Below are 23,040 nucleotides of genomic sequence, written 5' to 3' on the forward strand. Positions count from 1 at the left end.
GCTCTTTGGGAATATTTTGTAGTTAACGTGTGGAACTTAAATTTCACAAGCAACTTATTCCTACTGCATCAGTATTCTGGTTGTGTGTACAGGAGCAATGAGCTTCTCTCACATATTGATCATCTTCTAGAAGTATGTACGTAAAATGAGAAATGTGTATAAGTTGTATATATATATATAAAGCATATTAGGGGAGTAGACTGTCATGCATGCTAATTCTGGATATTTGTATGGTTTTTACTGGTACGTGTTAGCGACGTGATGGCAGTCAACAGTATGAAATGTATAATGCAGTGTTGTTTTTATTTGTTATATAGCTTTATGCCAGTATATACAGGCCTCTAAAACCCGAGATGGTGGCAGCCGTTTCATTTCAAGTGCAACAGAAGGTAAAGGAAAAAGTGTGGGGAACAAAAATAAGCACTTTGTTCATCTGATACTCTCTTCATGGGCGTTTGTGTGGTTCTTGATCTTCTAACCTTCTAGACTCTTCCTTCACAGCTAACTTCTTGCAATAAATGCTGGTTATTTTTTTTCCTGAGTCTTGAAAGTGAAATTAAGAGATCTCATGATGTCACTTGTACGTCTATCTAAAAGTTGCATCATCTTTGCGTTTTGTCTATTTGTGCTTTTCTTCAGTGACAACATCACACTGAAACTGAAGCTTTAGGATGTTTTAACCAGAACCTGAAATATCTGAAGAGTTGTTTTTAGAGAATTGCTGTCATGACCACAATCTCAAGATTGGCATGCTTAAGGAAAAGCACAGATACTTAATGACACAGAAATGTTACAAAGCTAATCCTTGCTAATATCTGCAGTCTGACTATATGCTAACAAACTGTCTTGCATTTTCTGTTTCTCTTAGAAGGAATGTGTCCTTAATTCACTTATCCTCGCGTCTACCTGCTGATGTCCTGCTTTTTGGCCTTCTTTGTGCTTAAAAAAGGAATGAAATATTTACTTCTGTGTTTTTCTTTCATCTACAGGGGAAAACTTTGAACAGACTCCGTTAAGACGCACATTTAAATCCAAAGTTCTTGCTCGCTATCCTGAGAATGTTGAATGGAACCCTTTTGATCAGGATGCAGTGGGAATGGTCAGTATCACTTTTGGGGTTTTTTTCTTACATTCTAGAGAATTAATAGAGAAATAAATTAGTCTGCAATTAATGAATTTTTTTTTTGTGTGCATGATTTTTCCATTTAATAGAATGTGGTATATCTTAATTTAGATAAAATATAGTAGTTTTCTCTGTCAGGTTTCTGATCTTGGTGACCAGAAAAATACTTTCCTTTATGTGGGTTTGAATTTTATTATTTTATTAATGTCAAGACTGGTAACAAGATAGTTATGAGTTTCAACAGAAATTGCGTGTAGCCTTTTTGATACATTCCTTTTATTTTTCTGATTTAGACCCATATCACTGTAATGTGCAGAAATGTAACACTTAATAGAATTTTAAGTGAAATGCGATGGCGGTCTGTGAATTCTCAATCCCATTTTCACCAATGCTTCTGCAGGCAGGGGGAGAGAAAAGCGTTTTTTAATGGATATTATCTCCCCTTCCCCTTTTTTTGTAGCTGTGTATGCCTAAAGGGCTTGCTTTCAAGACACAAGCAGATTCCAGAGAACCTCAATTCCACTCTTTTATTATTACTCGTGAAGATGGCTCGCGGACATTTGGATTTTCTCTCACGTTTTTTGAGGAAGTCACTAGCAAACAGATCTGCAGTGCAATGCAGACATTGTATCATATGCACAATGCTGAATATGACATTCTTCATACTCCCCCCACCAACGACAAGGAGAGCTGCAGCAGCACTGGGGACTGCAATGGCACCTCTGTCTCAAAGCTACAGCGATTTAACTCCTATGACATCAGCAGAGACACACTCTATGTCTCAAAGTGCATTTGTCTGATTACTCCAATGTCTTTCATGAAAGCTTGTAAGAAAGTTCTAGAACAACTTCACCAAGCAGTGACTTCACCTCAGCCACCACCGCTACCTTTAGAAAGCTACATCTACAATATTCTCTATGAGGTTCCTCTTCCTCCAGCAGGAAGGTCATTGAAATTTTCAGGTGTTTATGGACCAATTATCTGCCAGAGGCCAAGCACCAGTGAGCTGCCATTGTTTGATTTTCCAGTTAAAGAAGTTTTTGAATTGCTTGGAGTAGAAAATGTGGTTCAACTCTTTACCTGTGCCCTTTTGGAGTTTCAGATACTGCTTTATTCACAGCGTGAGTACTTGGGTTTTGTTTTCTTATCTTGTAGTTGTACCAGCACAAGGTCTTACTGTGCCTTGAATTCTAAATACACCACAAACAGCAGAATAGTTGCATTAAAGTAGCATGAGCATGTTATTGCAGTCTGGCTGATCTGTGTGCAGGTCTTAAGGTAAAGAAAAGCCCTGGAGTTGTAAGGAGAGTGTTGCATTGGCTCCTGCTGTTAGACACTTAAAACTGGGTTTTCACATAATCTTCTCTATTTGTGGTTTGGCTGACCCTCTATTGTTGGCTCTGGAACTGTGCTACTGGATAGAGCAGTTTGCCTTCCATATTCCTGTCCAGCTGCTCAGCTGAATTCCCTGCTATCTCTGCAGAGATAGCCATGCATTTTGAAAAGATACACAGTAAATTATTCATCTGGTTCTGAAGAAGAGTTAATCATGCAAATATAGTTTTCTCTTTGAGTACCCAAAGTCACATTTCAGTTGTTTCTTTAGAAGATAAGTACCTGAAAAAAGTTTTGTCTGAACTCAAATCCCTAATCTCTGTTAAGGCCTTGAAACAGTTATAGCTGAAGCCACATAGCTAAAACCTGAAGAGGGTAGGCAGCAACTGAGCTGAAATATCGCATTTATCAATTAGTGAGTAGTGTGGGAGTGGCATCTATTTTCTGTGTTGAAATTTGTGGATACTGGTCTTCTTATTCCACATCCTGTTGCTCCAACAGAGTATGTGGAATTATGCCAAAAGATAATTTCTCTATCTTTTTTTTTTTCCTTCTTTTTTTGTCTCAAGCTGGCTAGCATTAATCCAGACTCACCCATTCAGAATGGTGTGGTTTAAACAGAACAGCCTACATTTTGAACACTACTTTATAGTAATAGTGAAGAAGCCTAAAAGACCTCCCAAGACAAAACCAGGGCTAGTCCATGGTCTTATTGAAATTTTAGTGTTTACTTCCCTTGAGCTGCTACTGAAATATGTAGAACACGAATGGTAACTATTTACAAATATAACCTATATTTGTCAGCAAACCTTCTCAAAGCATGAAATACAGATTTTGTGTTAAGTGGGTTAAGATCTGTGCATAGACTAAAGTCAAGGATGGATTTGTGTGTACAGTCAGGGTGATTAAAAGTCTGTAATGGCAGCAGGGTGTTATATCACAGCTGTGTCATTGTACAGACACTGTGAACCGCAAGAGAAAAACTGCACAGTAATTCAGACACAGTCAGAAAAACTTAACTGAGCTCTGTAGTGATGACTTTCTTGGATTTAAAAAACAAATTGCTCTGCTTATTGTTCGTAGCAAATCTAGAAATACTTGTCAAGCAGATAAGCTTCTTTTGTGGTTTCCCCTGAAATGGATTAGATCTTTATATGTGTTGGAGATTTAGAGAGAGTTTCTGTGGATACCTGTGTCCCACCAGTGGAGGATTCAAACACCAGCACTTCCATCTGAAGGAGGGTGTGGCTGTGTTGGCCTGTAGAGGTGTCTGAGATTCCTGTGGTGGAACAGTGGTGGGTTGGCAGCTCCACAGAACAGCCACGTGTGCATTGCCACGTGGGAGCAGTGCTGCTGGAGCTCTTTCCAGGCCATCACCTTGTGAGTGCTCTTTTGTTCCAGGCTGGAGCTCAGCTCTCTTCTGGGCTGGTCTACTGTATTCTGGCTTCTCTTTCCAAGTCCTTTTAATAGGTTCAGCTTTCTGTCTTGGGCCCTTTCCAAGGTGTCTGATCAGTGGCTAATTAAAGAAGCTTAAAATAGTCCTGGAACACTTGAGTTTCTTGTTTGCAAGCACAGATGTTTGGAGATCAGAGGGATGAGGGATCAGTTAGGACAGTTTCTGTCCAGTTTCCCTGCCTTACCCCAAGCTTTGGCTGAGTTGGGCTGAGTTGTATATTATGGAGGTGTCTTGTCTCTCTGTCAAGTTCTCACCTTAGTTTTTGGCTGAAAAGTCTTGTTCCAGTAGAGAAAGAATTTTAGTTATCTGTTTGCTGACTTTTTACCCTCAGGTTTGGTGAATGGCTGCAGCAGTGACTTCTCAGTAATAGTAGCCAATTTTTTTTTTAAACATAGCTTCTCTTAAGGACTTTCTGAGGGATTTAATCCCTGTGCTTTTTTTTTTTTTTTCCCTATTTATTTGCTTCTGCTGTTCTTTTCAACTGGAGTATGCTCCTAATATTCTTTAGTATGGTTGAGTAACATCTGTTTTTTTGCTGTTTGCAAAACAGGAAATATTGAGTGGAGATACAGGTGATGGTGCACTCAGTTCTAAGTGGAATTAGAAATTGCTTTACTTTTGTAAAGGCTTTTTCATGTTCTTGCATGCACACCAATGTGAGGTCTAGGTTGTCCTTCAGAATATAAATACTGAGTTTTTAATGTCCTTTGAGTTTGTTAAATCTCTTGGTGCTCAAACCCATGACAGCTGAGGTGACTGAGATAATTTCTTATTCTCTTAGGTCAGATGAGATTATGATACTCCTTGGGTGGATTTAGATTTAGAACCGTACGTGTCAGGATCAGCAGATTTGTAAGATTTACTTGAAAAAATACCCTAACAACAAACACACGCAAAATAATGAAGGACCACCAAGATAAATCCAAACCCCAAACCTCTTGGAGGTCTGGTGGAACTAGATGATCTTGAGGTCCCTTCCAACCCAAACCTTTTCATGGTTATGTCTCTGTGCATTTGTTGCCAAGTGCAAGCCTTTTTGAAACAAATTATTTTAGTGTTTCAAGTTTCAGTCAGTCCTTGGAGTAGGAGTAACTTCACTTGGCAGGGAAAGTGTTTTGGTTTAGCATTCCTTTGACAGGTTTCTGACTTGATGCTTCTGGAAATTCTTCTTTTGTCCCACTATGTTGGCACAGCCTTGTGTATTTTGGATTGCTGTAAGCCAAGTGTAGGGAATGAATGCCTCAATTTAATTGTCCTGTTGAGAGACCTGTCTGCTATTTGGAAAAATGTCAGAAGCCTGTAAGAGAGGGGGGAATTTGAGGATGCTGCTAATGCCTGAGCCAGTGCTGAGGAACTCTGGAAAGAGTCAGCGGTGCTGGAGGCCTGTGGGAAGTGCCCTTGTCAGATACTCTGTGGGAGCTGGTTTGAATTCCTGCATATTACGTTGCTCTTGTAACTGTGAAACAGACTTATTCCTTATCTCAGAGAGCACCTAGAGCTCTTCTGAAAGTGTGTACTGAGTTAAGACAGCTGTGAAATCTGCTTGGAGGTGATTTTTCTAAACAGCTAAAAACAAAAAAAGGACAAATGTAATGCACTGCTGCCACAGACTGTGATCTAGGACAGTTTTATTTTCTGGGTAGCAGCTGTCTGCTGCCATTTTACAGTACAAATAAGAGTTTCTTTTCTGCTTTGCCTTTGAATCACTCCTCCCCATCTTTATTTCACTTGCTTAAAATTATATTAATTCTGGAGATTTAAAGTATTAGTTTAATGTCTCTGCAGTATTACTCCTGTGGTGCCTAGCTCTGATCTCTTACATAGGACACTTTTGTCATTATGCCTCAGTGATTTAGGAACCTTGCTGCTTGAATCCTGCTCTCAGCCATAGAACAGGAGATGCTTCACCCCACTGCTACTAACCACAGTTGGTTCTTGCTGCAGCTACAGGGTTTTTTTAAGTGACTTGTGAGTTACTTGACAAATACAACAGTATTTCATTGTGATCCACGAGGGAGGAAGATTAGAAGGAAGAAACGTTCCAAAATGTGTTTGTATAATTGTTTTAAAGCTGGCTGAATCAGAGGATTTCTGGAGGCACTTGACAGACTTCTCTCTGGTAGAATGTGAAAATGGGGAGGTGGAATTATGGTTCTTTGAGCTGCCAGCTTCTTCACATCCTGTTCCTTTTTTTCCAGGCACAGGACCTCTCAATTCCTTTTCTTATTTTTAATCTTCTACAGATAAATACTACTGTGTAACTTTGCATACACACTTTGAGATAATGTATTTTATTTATAGCAATTAGTTACAATAACAAATCATGCTTTTTCTGTGTTCTTAAATGGCTGTATTAAAAAAGTAGTGGGTTTTCTTTTCCTTGCACAGTGATCAGTTAAGCACTTTCCCATCTAACAGTGCCCCAGTCATATGTCATTATTTCCCTACCAGTGCTTGTGTACAGTACAAAGCCAAAAGATCAGGTCATTGACACCAGAATAAGCACATTCTGATTTCAAGGACAAGAGCAACAGCACTGCTGAAACACTTCTTCTCTCTTTTAATCTTTTTGTTGTTATTATTTTTAAGTCTTCTGTAATTCTTTGGTACGAGAACTGTGCTGCTTGCTTCTTTAAACCCCAAACCCCCTCCATACCCTCTCTGAGTAGCTATAATTAAGAAAACATAGGAGTTATTTTGGTTTATGTTTTCATGCTTCTTGCCTCTATCCTTGCCTTTTGCCAATAGCAGAATACAGTCACTGTTACTTGCAGGCTGCAACTGGGCAGGCCAGATCTTTGGGAATGGCTTAAGCCGTGTGGATATCCAGGATCAGAGAGTTGCTTTTGCAGATAGCTCCGTGGCAGGAGGTGGCTGCCCAGCAGATAGTAATTCTGAACTATTGATGTTACTTTGTAATTAATTTGGAAGGCTGATACTAAAGTTAGCATAATGACAGAGGGAAAAGTTGTGTTTAAATTATCCAGCAGGATCAGACAGGGGGTTTTGTGTAGTAGGAAAACACTGTTTCTATTTTAGGACTTGTTCTTCCAGATAAACAAGCTGAATACAAGCCAGCTGGAATGTTTGTGTGTCTATGGCTACATTTAAAGTTTCTTTTAAAACTGAAGAAAATAGGGTATGGAATAAAATCTTCTTCTTCCCAAAGCTTATCATTAATTCATCACTTCTTTGCAGTCAGGCTGTGATTAAAGCTCTAAACTCATACATAGATGTGTAGGCACAAGCTGGTGTCCAGGCAGAATAGGGGAGTGTTGCTGATGATGTTCATTGGTATTTCAGTCCAAATAAGCTTTTGACAAAAACTTTAACCTGTTTAAGCTGTTCTCATCTGTTTTGGTTGAAGGGTCCTTCTTAGTAGATCTGCTGTGAGGCAGTGACAGTAGGTCCATGCAATAACCTTTTCCACCAGCACAGCTTGATATGAAAATTAATAACCAAAAGCCTAAGTCGCAGAATTACGGGTTATGTTAGCAAAACCTGTGTTGAGTTCCTTTTGGGTTGTGGGGCCCTTTCCAGACCCCAAACTCTGCAACTTTGCCCCCAGACAAAATTAATCATGAATGCCAGAAACTGATTTTCTTGGCCTTTTTTTTTCTGCTGTCGGAAGTCTTGAGTGGCGGCTGGCTAAAAGATAGAATCAAAGCCATCAACATGGGAAGTGCACAGTTAAGCTTAATTTTTCTCCAGAGTGTTTAGAATAAATATTATTCTTGCAGTTTTCATCTGCCTTCTGTAACAGTGTGTAACAGCTTTGGAAAGCTCAGCACCTGAGCTTGCCCATTCAAGTGTCTTTTTCAGTTTCACAGTGTCTATAGTTCTGTGAAAGGAGAAAACATGCATACCCCCACACCTTAATACACACATTTAGAGGTTACTGACTTTTTCTCTTCTGTGTACTCCCTCTCCTTTCCTGTCTGGAATTGAATGTTGTTACAGTATCATGAAAAGGATCCTATGTCTCCAGTTTGTGCTGTATTTATAGGCTGACAGAAGGTAGGAATTGCCCTAGTTGTGTGAGTGTTTTATACCCTTTCCTGCCTGGCAGCTGGAGAGCAGTAGGGATATTTCAGCAGCTGTATTGGAACACACATCTGGTGCTGCTTCCCCCTGTATGGGATTTCAAAAACCTTTAGAGATGACTCTGTAGTTAAAGAGGAGGAGGGTGCAGTGTTTGCCCAGCAGTGTGAACTGCTCTAGCCACCAGTGCTAAATAAAAAGATCTCTTAGTGTGTTGCACAGGTACATTTGACACTGCTCCTAAGTTCTAGGAGGACATGAGTTGTTTTTACATTGAGGCTTTGGTTTTACATTGCAAAGACTAAATGAAGCTGATCCTTTTCATTTTCTGCATAGTTATTTCAGTCACACTGTTGGGTTGGCTGCTATACAGCATGCTTTATAGACATTTAAACACTCTTTTTAAAAATGTTTATCTGAGAGATACCAGATGCCTTGGGTTTCATCCAAGGCTTCCATAGAAAGGCCTGAGCACAGAGAAAAGAAATTATTTCTGATGTGTTTCTTAGCTGATTACAGTATTGCTTCTGTGTTCGAACTGGTGTTCCTGGTGACCCCGGCAGAGGTAGCAGAAAGTGACTTAGCATGCATTAAGGCTCAGTTTGCTCATTTCCATATGACTTGTAGAATGACCTACTTTGGGTTGAGCTCTCTTTGTTTTTTCAGCAAAATGTGCTGGGTGTGCAGGTCTGGGTTTTCATTATGATGCCACTCAGCTAGTACTGGGTTTTGTGGTTTCTGTTTTCAAGCAATTTCTCATTTCTTTAATTAAAATTTATTTACTTAAAAGTATTTGTGAAAAAAAATAATTTTCTTGATCTTTTTCAGATTATCAGAGGCTGATGACAGTGGCAGAGACCATCACAGCACTAATGTTTCCATTTCAGTGGCAACATGTGTATGTTCCTATCCTTCCAGCATCCCTCCTTCATTTTCTAGATGCTCCTGTCCCTTACCTCATGGGCTTGCACTCTAATGGACTGGATGATAGGTCTAAGCTGGAACTTCCTCAAGAGGTGAGAGGAGCCTGTCTTGATTGATTAAATATTGTCCATGACTATTGAGGGAAGTGAGAAATGATCCAAAACATGAGTGCTAACTGTAACAGCCATTGTCAAGTTCTTGCTAGCTCTGATTTGGGATAGTTCTTTGTTTCTTGGAGATGCTGACGAAAATCTGATGAAATAGATAAAACCTTGCTTTTGAAATTGTATGCTCTCATAGAATTGAACTGTAATTTTGCAAGAGCTGATGTATTTGGGTTACAGAAAGAACATTTTTGTGCTGGAAAAAAATCAGCCTTGCAATGCTAGAAAGCACAAGGAAGTGCAGTGTGAATTCCCCCACGCTGGCCAAAAGGCTGTAGTGGTGAGAGAGCAGAGCTCAGCACTGCTGGTTCCTGGCTGTGTGGGCTTAGGCTGGGTTTTCCTGCCCTGGATTTCTCTCTTGGCTCGCATGGACCCAGCCTGCCAGGTGACTGCAAAACCATTCCAGATTTTCTCCTAGAATGCCTGCTTCAGTCTGCAGCAAGATGTCAGCATGTACTTGAGCAAACTTCGGCTTGTTGGGGTAGTGCTGAGGAGCCCTGGGAACAGCAGCCCCTGTGTAAAGGAGAAAGAAAAGGTCTGTAAAGGTTCTGCAGCTCATCCATGGGGCTGGGACTACCTTCAGACTGCTTAGAGGTTGTCCTTATTTTATCCCCCTGTTCACTTCACAAACACTCCCTGTAGCCATGTGCCAGGAGTTGAAGAGCTGGCTGTGAGGACTAAGGCAGCAGAGGAAGTGTCTGGCCCTTGCTTACTCATAGGTGTAACTTTTCAGAGGAGGAACTGTGTAAATAATGGGAAACACCCTACTTACAGGCCCTGATAGGATTCTCTGCCTTTTTCTCTGACTGTGGGTTTTCTTCTATTACCATTTGCATTTCTGGGAAAGCAGAAGTGTGGCAGGCACAGGGTTTTGTGGCGGTGGTTTTTGTTTTCATTATCAGGCAGTGCTGCAGCATAGCTTGACACAAAAAACCCTTCCTTTTTAAAAAAGCTGTGTGAAATTAAAGACAAGATATTTTTGTGAACCTCCAGTCTGGTCTCCATGCCAACATTGCTCTTTTTCTCAAATCCATATGCTGGTAGTTTTCATTTGTTTTTCCTGGCAAGTTCAAAGTAAAACTTTTTTTTTTTTTCCCAAACTATTTTTTTTCTATGAAAACTAAAGTGTTTAATCTCTTGATTTTTTTTTCTTGTCTCACTCTCTTTTTTTTTTATTTTCCACTGGCATAATTAATAATAGAGTATTGTATGTTCTTGCCATGAAAACAACAGTCTATTGCTTTGGTTTACTATTTTTTCAGAATTTTGGCTGTACTGACAGGCCTAATTAATATGGTTAGTACACTTTTGAGAGAGAATAGCTGATGAAAAAAAATGCATGTGTGGATATGCATGTTAATATGCACCATGGGTGTTGTCACTGTTATCACAAGCCTCTAAAACACTGTCCCCCTTCTGTAAAGAAATTCCTCATTTTAAAATCTCTGTAATGCTTCCAACTAAATGAACGTATTTTAATTTCAAATAGACATTTCAGTTACTTAAAAGGTAAATTATTTTTGGAAGAGATTTATCAGGTTATTTTGGAGGTTTAAAATAAGGCAGTTGATCTATTTTTAGGCATTTGAAATGAAATCCGAGTACTATTAAAAAGTAATCTGACACCTCAATTTACATTTTGTTTTACAGGTAGCCTCTTATGTGGAGGTGGAGGAGTAGATTTTTGATAGTATCTTACAGAGATGAGAATTGTCTGGGAAGGGAGGACAGACAAGACAGAAAGCAGCAGCAACATGCCCATGTGGTGGAATTTGCTGCAAGACTTCCTTTTCCTTCTAATGTTTCAGCTTTTCTTGTTCTTATTTGAAGAGTGAGCTCTTATTTGTACACCATGAGTTTGACCTAGTGTGAGAAATCCCCTTGGTAGTCACTGCTGGGTAAAGTTTCTTGTGAGCTGTTGAAGTCCTTTGCATTGCAGGCTGGAGATGTAGCTGTGGCATAGAAATGGGCCGGAGACTTCATTCTTTTAGTAAATAACTAAAAAGTTATCCTGTATCAATAGATTTGTTTATTCAAGGGGTTAAGTAGACTAGGAAGAACAGGAGCTCACTGTTATTGAGGTTTCTGTTGTAGAGACTTGGTTTAAAAAACCCCAGCCAACCAAAAAAGAAACCCAAACAAGCCCCCATGGAACAGCAAACACAAACTGCCAAGGAACATGAATAATGTGTTGTTGTAAAAGAGGGCATATGGATTCCATTATTTGTACTTCAATAAAGACAAATTTATCGTCAGTATCAGAGGGGCTATTAATATTTAACATTGTTTATATCTGAAGTTTGGAATGCATATCAATGTTTATGAACTCATCAGGGTTATATGAGGAACTCCTCTGAGCTCCTGATACCAGAATTTTCCTCAGTTATCACAAAGGGTATACAAAGAGCTGTTGTGTTGTAATTTATTCTGAGTTCTGCAAAAAATATTTTTTCTTTGTCTTGAAACTGCCTAAGCTGTATCTCTGTTGCTAATCTATTTACGTGGATGTGTGGGACAGCTGCTGTTAAAGAAAGCAATATCTGATTTAGGCAGGGGCCAAAGAGGTGAGCTTTGAGAGAAAATCTAGTTATTGCTACTCAATTGAAGGGCATTGTGGAAGAAAATAATATTGCTGTCTAGCACAGCATGGATACCTCAGTTTCACTGTAGACTTCTTCATTGTGGTTTTATAATGAAGTTTTAAAAAGACTAATTTTTCTTGCTCAAAGTGTTTTAAGTGAATACTTCTAGGCTGATAATGTGAGAATACTGTCTGTCCCATCTCAGTTAGGTTTGGTTTGGTATAAGTCTTGCACACAGATGCCATAAGGCTTGTTCTGCTGGCAGCCTCCCATATTTGGGTCACATCTGGTGTTTCCAGAGGATGCTTTACCATACGAGCATGGAAATCCAGCTGTATTCTAGAAGTTAACGCTTGTGGCAGATGATGATTTAAATCTTCAATAAAAAAGTTGTGTTAGTGCAAAATTAAATTTCAGTTTATCCCTTGGGTACCTCAGAACAGTCCCTGATGGAGAATTCATTGAAGACCACCAGTGACCTGCAGACCTGACTCTGAAGCCCAGCAAAACTGGGAAATGCTGAGGTTTAGTGTGGAGTTGAGTTTCTCGTGCACGTCAGCAGCAGAGTTCTCGTTCTCACAGGTGCTGCTGCTTTTCTGAGGGCTCTGTGTGTGTGTGAGCATCCTTGTGGTTTCCCTGGCAGCTGCATCAGGGGCTTCTGAGGAACCCAGAAGAGAAGGGGAGGGCATGGGAGAAGCTGTGCTAGAATAAGGTGCTGCAGATGTCAAAGGGGAAGGGAAGAACATGTGGCTGTTTCAGGTGTTGCTGGCAAAAGCGTGCTTTGTTTATCAGTAAAACTGATCAATAAAAGTGGTTTTAGCAGCTTACTTGCAGATCACAAATCTAGCAAGTGCTAAAGTAAGGTGGAGTTTTTTGATGTGTCTTTGTATTTCCTTCTAAAGAAACGTCTGCAGTGTTACAGAAATACATTTTTAACAAGCAAGTTAATCCAGACCATTTCATGCAGCAGGATTTGCATGTAAATCTCGCCGCTCTAATTTAGGAGAATGGTGGAAATTGAAATTATTTTCAGTGGAAATAAGCAATGCTGAGTTTCCAGCACTGGTGAAATGAAACAAAGTAGTATCTCATTAAAAAGACTGTTTTTATTGAAGTGGTCCCAAGGGTCTTGGGCAATAACTTTTCATGTTAGAGAAGTTAAAAGACTTTAAAACCTAAAATGCATTTTCTCTACTAGTATAAGAAGATTATTTATATTCTTAGTGTTTTATTTCAACCACTAAAAGGGTGTGATTCAGTGCTAAACCTGAAGAAATCCTGTGAGTTTTTATTTTTGTATGTTGTTTCAGAAGATAAGAAAGATCTTCTGAAAAGCCTTTTTTCCTTTTAATATTAACGTATTAGACCAAGATAATTATTTAAAGATAATCACTGCTTTGTATGCATTCTCAGGCTATCTGTTGACATCATCAAGGTTTGAGCCTTGATAATACTGCAAATTTATTGACAAACCTCAGTTTTATATTTTCTTGTACTCCAGTGTGAACAGCCACATGAGGAGTTTCTTGAAGGCTGCAATGGCTTTGATGTGTAAGCTGTTCTCAGTCCCAAATTCTGGGTTGGCATGAAGGACAGCAGTGCTGAAATAAATGCAGAAGGTCCCCATTTGCTTAGAGGAGTGGCACAGGAGCATCCATCAGAGTTCAGAAGCACTGTAGACACACTTGCCACAAGTCAGCCGTGTGTGTGTAAAGTTGCACATCCACACTCTCTGTGTTGTGTGAAGTGGGGGGTTATTTGCAAAGCTGGGGCCAAATGCACCAAGGTGATACAGGCTGTAGATGAATGGGGTTTAGTCTTTGAGTGCTGTATTCAAGCAGAACCTAAAGAATTTCCTTCTGTGTTTCTGAACAGAGCAGAAAGGAAGGATATGAGTTGAATGCAGGCCCTGCTAGATCTGTGTGGCGCTTTGGCCCTTATTGTACTTGGGGTCAAACTAAAGAATTGCAATTGTCTTTTGGTTTTGGAATAGATGCTTGTAATCCAGACCCCACTAAGCCCATGGAAAGTGGTGCCATTGGCTTCAGGGGAACAGGCACTGGCACCAGATACACAAACACTGATTTGCTTTGATTCACATTTCTAAGGTTTGTAAGACTTTTACTTGGCCCCCTGTTACCTAGAGTGATAAAAGTTTATGGGAAGGACAGGTTTTTAAATTAGGATGTGATATCCTTGTTCCTTAGTGTCTCAGGGGAACCTTTTATTATAGATGATGTAATGTGTCCTCTCTTGTGAGTCTTGCTATTGAAGTGGTGTGTAACTGTTTTGGGGTTTTCTTTTGATCTGAAAAGGGATATGTGAGCAACAAATAAAAAAATATGACTGTTCTAGAGACCTGAAATACCAAATAACTAACTTAATGATGGTCTTTCCATTATATCTCTGCTTACAAATATTGCCAAGTATCTTGTCTTTATTTCATTTTAGTTTTCTGTGCATAAAATAATTAACAGTGTATCCACATAGAGAGCTGTCAGCTGTTCACAGCCCACTCAACTGTGCTGCCTTCAGAGGCAAAAGAACTAAACCCTTGTGGCCAAAGAACTCCTTTATTTTTCTGCTTTGTGTACTTGTCCAGTTCCTAGCATACAAAATGCTTTGGATGACCATGATTTTGCAAATAAAGAATGCCTTGTAGTTTTTCTTAGTTTTTAAGGAAGGGATGCCTCTATCCTCACTGGTGTTCTGTTCTGTTGGATCTATTAGTGTAGCAGCATAGTGATATTTACTGCTCTGGTATCTGTCGCTGATTTACTTCAAATTTCATTTTTACAGAAGAATACTGCTTTGGTACCTCTGGAAGGGCTTGTGCATTGAGGTGTTTTTGCCATTTCTGTTCCCTGAGGAGAAGGAAAGTGTTTATGCAGTTCTTGAGGATGACCTCATATTCCCTGAGTTCAGAGAGGCTAAAGTCACCTAAAAAATCTTTGCTTATCTTATGTCTTATTAACCAGGCACTGGATAACTACAGTGTCCCTGAAAATATTCTTTATACTCTGCTTAGGGTATTGCTGCACACTGACTTTTAAAAAATGTTACCATGTAGGCCAATTTCTGGAAAATGTAATTACAAGTTGCACAATAAGCAATCACTATCAGGAGCTCAGAGTGTTTAAACTGTGTGTATTGCTCTTAGAGAGGAACCCTGCAGAAGGGAAAATCACATTTTGAAAGAATTAAGCAGGTGTTAGCCCAGATATTTGTAAACAATTCTAGCAAGCATTGAATTTGGCTTTTTCTTCCACTGGCAAAGAGTTTAATTTCAGTGTGAAGATTAGAATTTCTGCATTGCTAAGGTTAATGTTTGATTTCTTTCTGGCCAAGTGCTTTGTGGGTACAACCAAGCTTATTGACCAAGAGTGATGTTTTCTGCAGAATCTGATCCAAAAAGGAAGCAAAGTTAAATGACATCAATTAAAGAAAGTTGTAAAAGGAAGTAATACAATTCAACTGTTTGAAGAGTTTCTTATTGAGGCTGTCTCGCCATTTTGCAGACTGCTTGAGGCAAATTCAATGCTTTTTGTTTCTCCCTCAGCACTGATTGGTAGGCATTGTGCTTGGTTTCAAAGCTTTGTTTCTCTCCTGTCTTGAAGTGCTTACAGTGTTTCTGACAAATACCAGCTGACTTGACTTCTGATCCTCAAGGAACCATGGGCATATGGGGGCCTTGAAGCTCCTGAATTCAGGTGCTTCAGATGCTGCCTTGGAGCAGTGCTGATACTAGGGAAATTTCAGCAATCACACCTGCCCTGCATAAAAAGAACTTTTTCTAAAGTGCTCTATAAGCTGTTTGAGAATCAATGTGTTAATTGTCTTTATTGACCTTGGATTCTTTTGCAACACCTAATTCAATTTGTGATTTAATTTCCAGTAAAGAATCTATACAAGAGATATTAAACTGTTTTATATGCATTCCTTTGAGCATAATAAATCAATCTCCATATTAAAATATTAGAACATTAGGAAATAGAGAACTGGAATTATGTTTACCTTTTTAACTATGGGTAATATTGTAGCAGGACATGAATTGGACTAGTTCTGTGCAAGCTAGTGAAGTATGTCCAGTGGAGTTGTGCTTTAAGAATTCTTTTTTCAGTTTAAATGTTGAAACTCAGTAAGATATTTGTGTTTATAGGAGAGTTGACACCCAGCTCTGTTCTACAGAAAACTGTCACAAATACTAAATGTATATTTTCATAACAGTTTACTTAAAGGATCAGCTCTTATCAGGCCCAGCTTATTTTAGTCTACTATGGTCAGTCCCACAGCAAATTCCTACCACAACTTGTGGATCTGATTTCTGGGATCATTCAACATTCATTCCATGTGAGGTTGATATCTTCTAACTATTTCTTTCCAATTCAGTTGTGGTGGTGCTTCCATCCTTCTGCACTTACTGAATCATAGGAAATAACTGGAGATATGTCAATTCTCAGAGACCTGAAAAGTGTTTTTGCTGCCAAGTTGTAGTGAGGCCTGAATTTGGGTGTGGCTCCTAGAATAATGCAGAGCAGTTAGGTTGGAAGTACCCCATAATCTGAGTGAAAGGATTTTGTATAGTGAAGGTTAAACAGAATAGTGACAGTCCATGTTAGTTCTGCAGTGAAGAGAAACTAAAATGCTTCTACAGAAGAGCAAAGTTACTTCTCTGTTCTTAACTTCCCAGGCAGATTTCACACATGACTGGGGTTCTTGCTGTGATGTGTGTAGTTATATAATGTCTTGAAACCATTTGATTTTGCAATGCAGAAGCCAAAAGGGGGACCTTCCTCCTTGCCAAATAAAGAGTGAGGTAAACCTTGAAAGATGCAGAACTTCTTTTGATCTTGCTGTGGAAGCCGCATAGGTGGTGTTTCTTTTCTTCCTCACCCTCTTTGGTCTTTTTTGGTGGTAAATGAGTTGGAGATTGGAACAGAAAAACACAATGGGAACTAGTTCATTTCATTTTCATTTATTTGGAAATAAACTTGCTCATTCAAAGAATTGCCTTAGTTGTCAGGCAATTGCCTTTTGTTGCTTACAAAAAAAGAGAAGATAATTTCATTGCACTTCTGCAGTATCAGCACACCTTTTAGACAGAGATTTGCTAAATCCTTTAGAGAAATGCACTGATAATCTGAACAACAGGCAGTTACCTGCTTACATATAAACACGTATAAAATGGAATTGTATGTATCCTGTAGTTAAAATTTAGCTGTACATGTATGAAAAAAATCACAAATCCAAATTTATGTTATAATCTATTTTGTACATAAATGTCTGTAAAATTAGGCTTCTCTCTCAGTTACCTTCTTAAAAGATCTGGAAATATGTCTTGTGTTACATTCTTCAGAGCCAACCAATCAGTTCAGTAATGGTTGGGGCAACCGTTTTATAAAATAACCAAACAAAAGCAAATGTATTTGAATCTTTAAATAAGCACAAATCCCAAAGATTAATAATTTGCTTAGTGATGTTGTAATGGTGTCCTGTTCTAAATTAAATCCCAGGCTAACCTGTGCTTTGTGGATGTAGACAACCATTTCATCGAGCTGCCAGAAGACCTACCCCAGTTTCCAAATAAACTTGAGTTCATTCAGGAAATTTCAGAGATACTGATGGCTTTTGGAATTCCACCTGAGGGAAACCTGCACTGCAGTGAAAGTGCCTCCAAGATGAAAAGCCTCAGAGCATGTGACCTGGTTTCTGATAAAAGAAATGGGAACATAGCAGGATCACCTCTGAATTCCTATGAGCTGCTAAAGGAAAATGAGACTATTGCAAGACTCCAAGCACTTGTTAAAAGAACAGGTGTGAGTCTAGAAAAGGTAAGATATGAAATGAGCTGCACTCTCTTTGGTCCTGCAGTGGCAGATGGTCTGAAGTCATGGTCCAGAGATGCTGTATGTCTGTCTTCACTAGAAGGAACTTTCTGTCAGCATGTTCTCAAACCCTGTGAACACCTGTAGAGACAAGGACAAGCTTAAGGGAGAGAGGGAATGGGATTTAACCCTGCAGCATCTGGGAAAAACTTTGCTATCCACCAAGTGTTTTTTTTACCAAGATAATGTGTTTAAAAATGGCCCTTTGCCTTGTTTATTCTTGATTTTAAGATTTATTCTAAATTGGCACCACTTTTTAATGAGCTAAGTGGCTAAAATTGACATCTAGATAATCCTGAAGTTTGCATCCAGTCTTGGTTTCTATAGATATCTTTTTCATTTTATGTAGAATATATCTATAATTTTGCTTCTCTGTAATATATTTGCCATAAGGTTACTGTGATGCTCTCTTCTGGTTAATGTTGTAGAGTTCAGGAGTATCTGATTCCCAGCAAGTGGACACGTACAGCTTGTGACGATCCTGATTGGAGTTTTTGAGTGATTAGAATTGTGAAACAAAAAATAAATTGTTGCCCTTTGTGCATAAAATATACTACCTGAAAGACCACTGGGAGTTGTTTTAGCTTTTGTGGAATGAAGACTATCACTGTTGGTGATTCTTTTCCCCCTATGAACTGAATATCTCAAATCTAGTGCTTTTTTCATAAATTTTTACTCACATCTTAACTGAAAATGCATTTTCTTTTATTGAAGATTACTCTGAGCTGTGTAGTGGGGAATTGTGATTTACACTAAGGGCTTAGGCTACAGGGAATTGGCTACTAGACATGCACAGCTTTTTCACTGTCTTCATTTGAAGGCTGGCATGTGTTTAACAGTTCTAAACCTGGAGTTGTTTGACACTAGGTATAGATTTGCCTAATATGCAAAGTTTTAAGGGTAGTAAAAACCTCTAAAAAGCCTATGCAGGTGATTGAAGGGTAAAAAAAAGTAAATTAAGTCTGTGGCATACATGGGCATGTATGTTGTTATTTACCCTTTTTAGATTTAAAACATATCCAGTGCAAACAGTACTGAAGTAAGTTTTGGTTTATTATGAAAAAATTTCTAAGGTTTCTGTCTAGTTTTTTTTGATTTTAGTCTTTTATTGCAGTGGTTGAAACAGTATTTTTCTTTATTGAAATGTTGACTTGAGGAGTAGCAGCTGAATGACAGATTAAAATCATTTATGCCTGGAATACCTGACATATTTGTGTTTTCCCTTACTTTTTCAGCTGGAGGTGCGAGAGGAGACCAGTAGCAAAAAAGATCTTAAAATTCAGTGTGATGAAGAAGAATTCAAGATCTACCAGCTGAACATTCAGATTCGGGAAGTTTTTGCCAACCGCTTCACACAAATGTTTGCAGATTACGAAGTGTTTGTCATTCAGCCCAGTCAGGACAAGGAATCCTGGTTTACAAACAGAGAACAGATGCAAAACTTTGATAAAGTAAGTTGTAATAAAAAGGTGCATCAATGTAAGAGGTAAAATGGTATTCAAACCTAAGGCTTTGTGTATTGGGCCATCAAATGGAAAATTGTACTGTCTAAATGGTAATTCTGTAAATTTCAGTGTTCCCAAAAAAAAAGTCATATGTCAGATATGTGGAAAAATATATACAAATATAAACTTCAAGAGCTAAAGATAGTCTTTTAAGGATACTGTAGAAAAATGCAGCCTGCTCTAGAAAATAGCTTAGCCTCACTTTAGGGCTAACCCCCCACATTAAGGTTAAATATTACTGGTGATTTTTAACCAGGGGAATTCCAAATATGTTAGTGAATTAAGTCATGAACCCAAATAACGCTTATATACCAAATGGATTCATAACTCTTTTGTAGAGAATCATAAGACAGAATTCTTCAAGTTTTTGGACTGTCTTCTTAGCTAGAGATGTTTGTCAGCAGGAGAGTTCATGTGGGTGAAGATTGTTGCAGCACTGTCTGCTAAGACACTCCTCTGATTCCCACCAAGTTGTATGAAGAGATTCCCATTGATTTCAAAAGCTGTGAGCAAAGCCAGAAGTCCCAAATATGCACACCTGTGGTACTGATGGTGTTGTTTGCTGGGATCCTGTTGAAATTTTTAGAAAATTAAGGAAATTTTTTTGAAAATTTTGAATTTTTGTTTTTTTTAAATCAAGGAAATTTTATCCCATTTTGAGGATAGAATTGATGTGTGTAATAAAATCAGGCTTTAGGTGGTACCAAAGCACTCTCATACATCCTTGGTCGGAAAAACTGTGCATCTGGTGGATGTCTCTCTCTCTTTGCAGACTCCTAAACACTTTTATCTCTTCTTGTCTCTTAGGCTTCTTTCTTGTCCGACCAGCCTGAACCTTACTTGCCTTTCCTCTCAAGATTCCTGGAGACCCAAATGTTTGCATCCTTTATTGACAATAAGATTATGTGCCACGATGAAGACGACAAAGACCCTGTTTTGAGAGTTTTTGATTCTAGGGTGGATAAAATCAGGCTGCTGAACGTCAGGACACCGACTCTGCGCACATCTATGTATCAAAAGTGCACAACCATTGATGAGGCTGGTAAGGGCCATTAGGCACCTGCTTGACAATTAGTGTATTGGTCAGTTCTGTTTGTTGTAGACATTAGATTAGGTAATGATTCATGGTTTGAAACCTCAAAAAAAGTGGACCAAAATAGCAAAGATGTAAAGCTTAAACAGGGGACTAAATGTTTTCTGTGATGTTGAGATGTGAGATGAAATTAATGTAAAGTAGAACTCAGATGTCTTCCTGCATGCTTTGTGTGTGAAAGATGTCTGAGCTTAAGAAGATAAATATTTTTCTCCTTTTGGTGGCATTCTTTGATGTCAGAAATGCTCTTGTACCCTATTGAAATCAGTAAGCAACTCCCATCTCTTTCTTTAATTTGACATCTGATTTTAATTGAAGATACGTGATTATAGATACGTGTCTGATAAAAACACCTTAAAAAAATTAACTTTCTTACCATTTCAGAGAAATCTATTGAATTAAGGCTGGCAAAAATAGATCACACTGCAGTTCACCCACACTTGCTGGACATGAAAATTGGACAAGGGAAGTACGAGCTTGGATTTTTTCCTAAGCTCCAGTCTGACGTTTTATCCACTGGCCCAGCAAGCAACAAGTGAGTAAGCTAAGGCAACAGGTGCTGAATCTTGGCAAGATCTTAGAAAGCAAAATCGATTTGGGGTTTGTTATTTCAAGTGAGAACAGATCAGATCATGTGGGGTGGGGCTTTTGCTATGTCTGGGGGTTTTTTTTCCTTTTTTAAATCTGGTCTTCTTGAAGCAAATTTACTGAAGAAACTCCTCTTATGTTTGAGATGATAGTTTGTGTACTTTGAGTTACTTACAATTATTGTCAATATAAAAGCAGATCCCCTTATTTAATCTCATGTAGGAGGTAGCAAATATTTTAGGATATTTTCTTATAAAAACCTCGAAGTGGGTTTTTAAGGGGCAAGGCTTAAGTTATCCCTGGAATTGTGGATAAAAAAAAAAAAAGGAAAAATACAAAGCAAATGTATGTGATCTAATATTCTAAAATATTTTGGTTGCCCAATATGCCAGGGATTCTTTGTGTGTGTTTGCAGCTGTGCTTTGGCTGATGTAACTGATGTCAGCATGTTCAGTATAGAATAAGCTGGAAACCTCTGATTGCCTCTGCCCTTCCCCTGACTCCTGACATTTGGCTGATGTTATTCCCCCACGTGTAGGTGGACAAAGAGGAACGCTCCTGCTCAGTGGAGGCGCAAGGACAGACAGAAGCAACACACGGAGCACCTGCGACTGGACAATGACCAGAGAGAGGTGAAAATTGCTCAGCTCTAGAGATCTGATTTTTTTCTTTCCTAATGGCCTGAAAAATGCTCAGCAACCTTTATGAAATGTCTAGACAGTTACTTGCAGTTGATGTCTACTCTCCCTTAAGTATATTTAATACAAATGAAGTAGCAGACCAAAAATACTTAATTTTCTTATTATGAAAGTTATGTAATTTTTGCCCCCTCTCAGGACAAAATGATACCTCACATATAGGAGAGTTCTGTGAAAATATAATCACATGATTTCAGGTTGTTCTGTTTTTTTTTTTTTAAAGGGGATGAGTGGGAAGAGGGGAATTAATAGTTTTTAGCCATCTATTTCCCATCTCTTAATAACTTAGTCACCCTGTGCTTCTTTTGTGTATTTGATGGAGGAAAGATAGCCAACTCCAAAGGGCAATGCTCCTGATTTTAGGATGAATGAAATTAATCCCTCTCTAGAGGTGGTTAAGTGTCTTCTGTAGACCATAATAAATGTCTTAAGGTGACAAAGTGAAAGACAACTTCGTTGCTAAGGTGAGAATGTGAAGCCCACCCATACTGTCATGTTTGTGTCTGCCTGTTTCTATACAGCACAGTCTGATGCTGATTTACCCACCTTCGGACCTGATAAACATCTCTCACCACTGCTCCTACAGCTGACACAGTTTTTCTTTGTAGTGGTTTTGACAGCTCTGAGTGAACCAATTGCAGTATAGTTTCTGATTCAAACTGTTACCACCAGGTGTTGATTTATGGGTGATTCCAAGAATAGTCAAAATATTAGAGGTTTTTGTTTGTTTACTAACCCCAGAGTTTTGCTTTTGTTTGTGTGTTGTTCATTAAACACAATATTCTCTTGCCTTGTTAAATATCCTTAGAAAAAGCTAAATTTTGAATTTTAAAAGAGTAGTAGTCTTGTGTCTGTTAGGATAGTATTGTAAAACTCAAGTGTGTTTGTTCAGTTTGTCCTTTTATGGTAGTGATGGATTTAATTGCCTTCCTAGTGCACTCATTTCCAGAATTTACTTACTGGTTTGTTAAAATTTTGTTGAATTATAGTGTCATCTCTGTCATCCATAACCATGTAACAGAAAAATATCTGCATAATAAAAAACCTCTTTGAGTAGCTTCTGGCTCTGACATGTTCCATATGCTCAGATAACTCAAAAGTGCTTTTTACTTAGGTGTAACAGAAATGAATAGTAGATGATTTCTAACCTCATTACTGTGCTAAACAACACAACTGTTAAAGCATGTAAACTTCTGAGCTAATTACAAAGGCAAAAATCTACCTCTGGTCTCTGGGGTGTCTGTTTTGGTTTTTAACTGATTCCTCACAAGTTCATTTCCTATAGGAGTTATTCTGTCTCAAAAGGCAAATAATATCTGAGAAATAAATATTAAATAAAAATAAATGCTCATCTGGGGGTACCAAGTGCCAGTGGGAATGGTGCTGTTTTTTAGGGGCTTATGCTGTACCTTCTTGATGACATAGTGGTCATTGGACACTGACCCCTTCTCTGGGAGAACCTCAAACTTCCACAGTAAATTTGAGAGTGGCGGGGAGGGAGTTCTTCTGAGATGAACACTGGGGGTCAGGCTGAGCAGGAGGTGTCAAACTGCAGCGTTGGGAGTTTTAAACAAATAGAAACTTCGCGGCAGCCAACAAAAATCTGTGTAATTGAGACTTTTTACTTGCAAACATTTGTGCCCAGT

At 38.7% G+C, this 23,040-nt stretch overlaps 1 protein-coding gene across 1 annotated transcript in view; it reads left to right on the forward strand.

The window, feature by feature from the left end:
* The window catches only part of DENND5A (DENN domain containing 5A), a 64,167-nt gene that overhangs the window by 18,309 nt on the left and 22,818 nt on the right, over positions 1–23,040 (forward strand). The window contains exons 2-10 of the mRNA XM_014257901.2: positions 318–389; positions 990–1,099; positions 1,584–2,244; positions 8,784–8,971; positions 17,139–17,456; positions 18,746–18,961; positions 19,823–20,057; positions 20,493–20,643; positions 21,235–21,328. Coding sequence (XP_014113376.1) covers positions 318–389; positions 990–1,099; positions 1,584–2,244; positions 8,784–8,971; positions 17,139–17,456; positions 18,746–18,961; positions 19,823–20,057; positions 20,493–20,643; positions 21,235–21,328 — 2,045 coding nt within the window. The remainder of the gene's footprint in view (positions 1–317; positions 390–989; positions 1,100–1,583; positions 2,245–8,783; positions 8,972–17,138; positions 17,457–18,745; positions 18,962–19,822; positions 20,058–20,492; positions 20,644–21,234; positions 21,329–23,040) is intronic.

Source organism: Pseudopodoces humilis, chromosome 7 (genome assembly GCF_049639895.1).
Source record: "Pseudopodoces humilis isolate 2021_Gansu_Grassland_sample_001 chromosome 7, ASM4963989v1, whole genome shotgun sequence".
Classification (NCBI taxonomy): Eukaryota; Metazoa; Chordata; class Aves; order Passeriformes; family Paridae; genus Pseudopodoces; species Pseudopodoces humilis.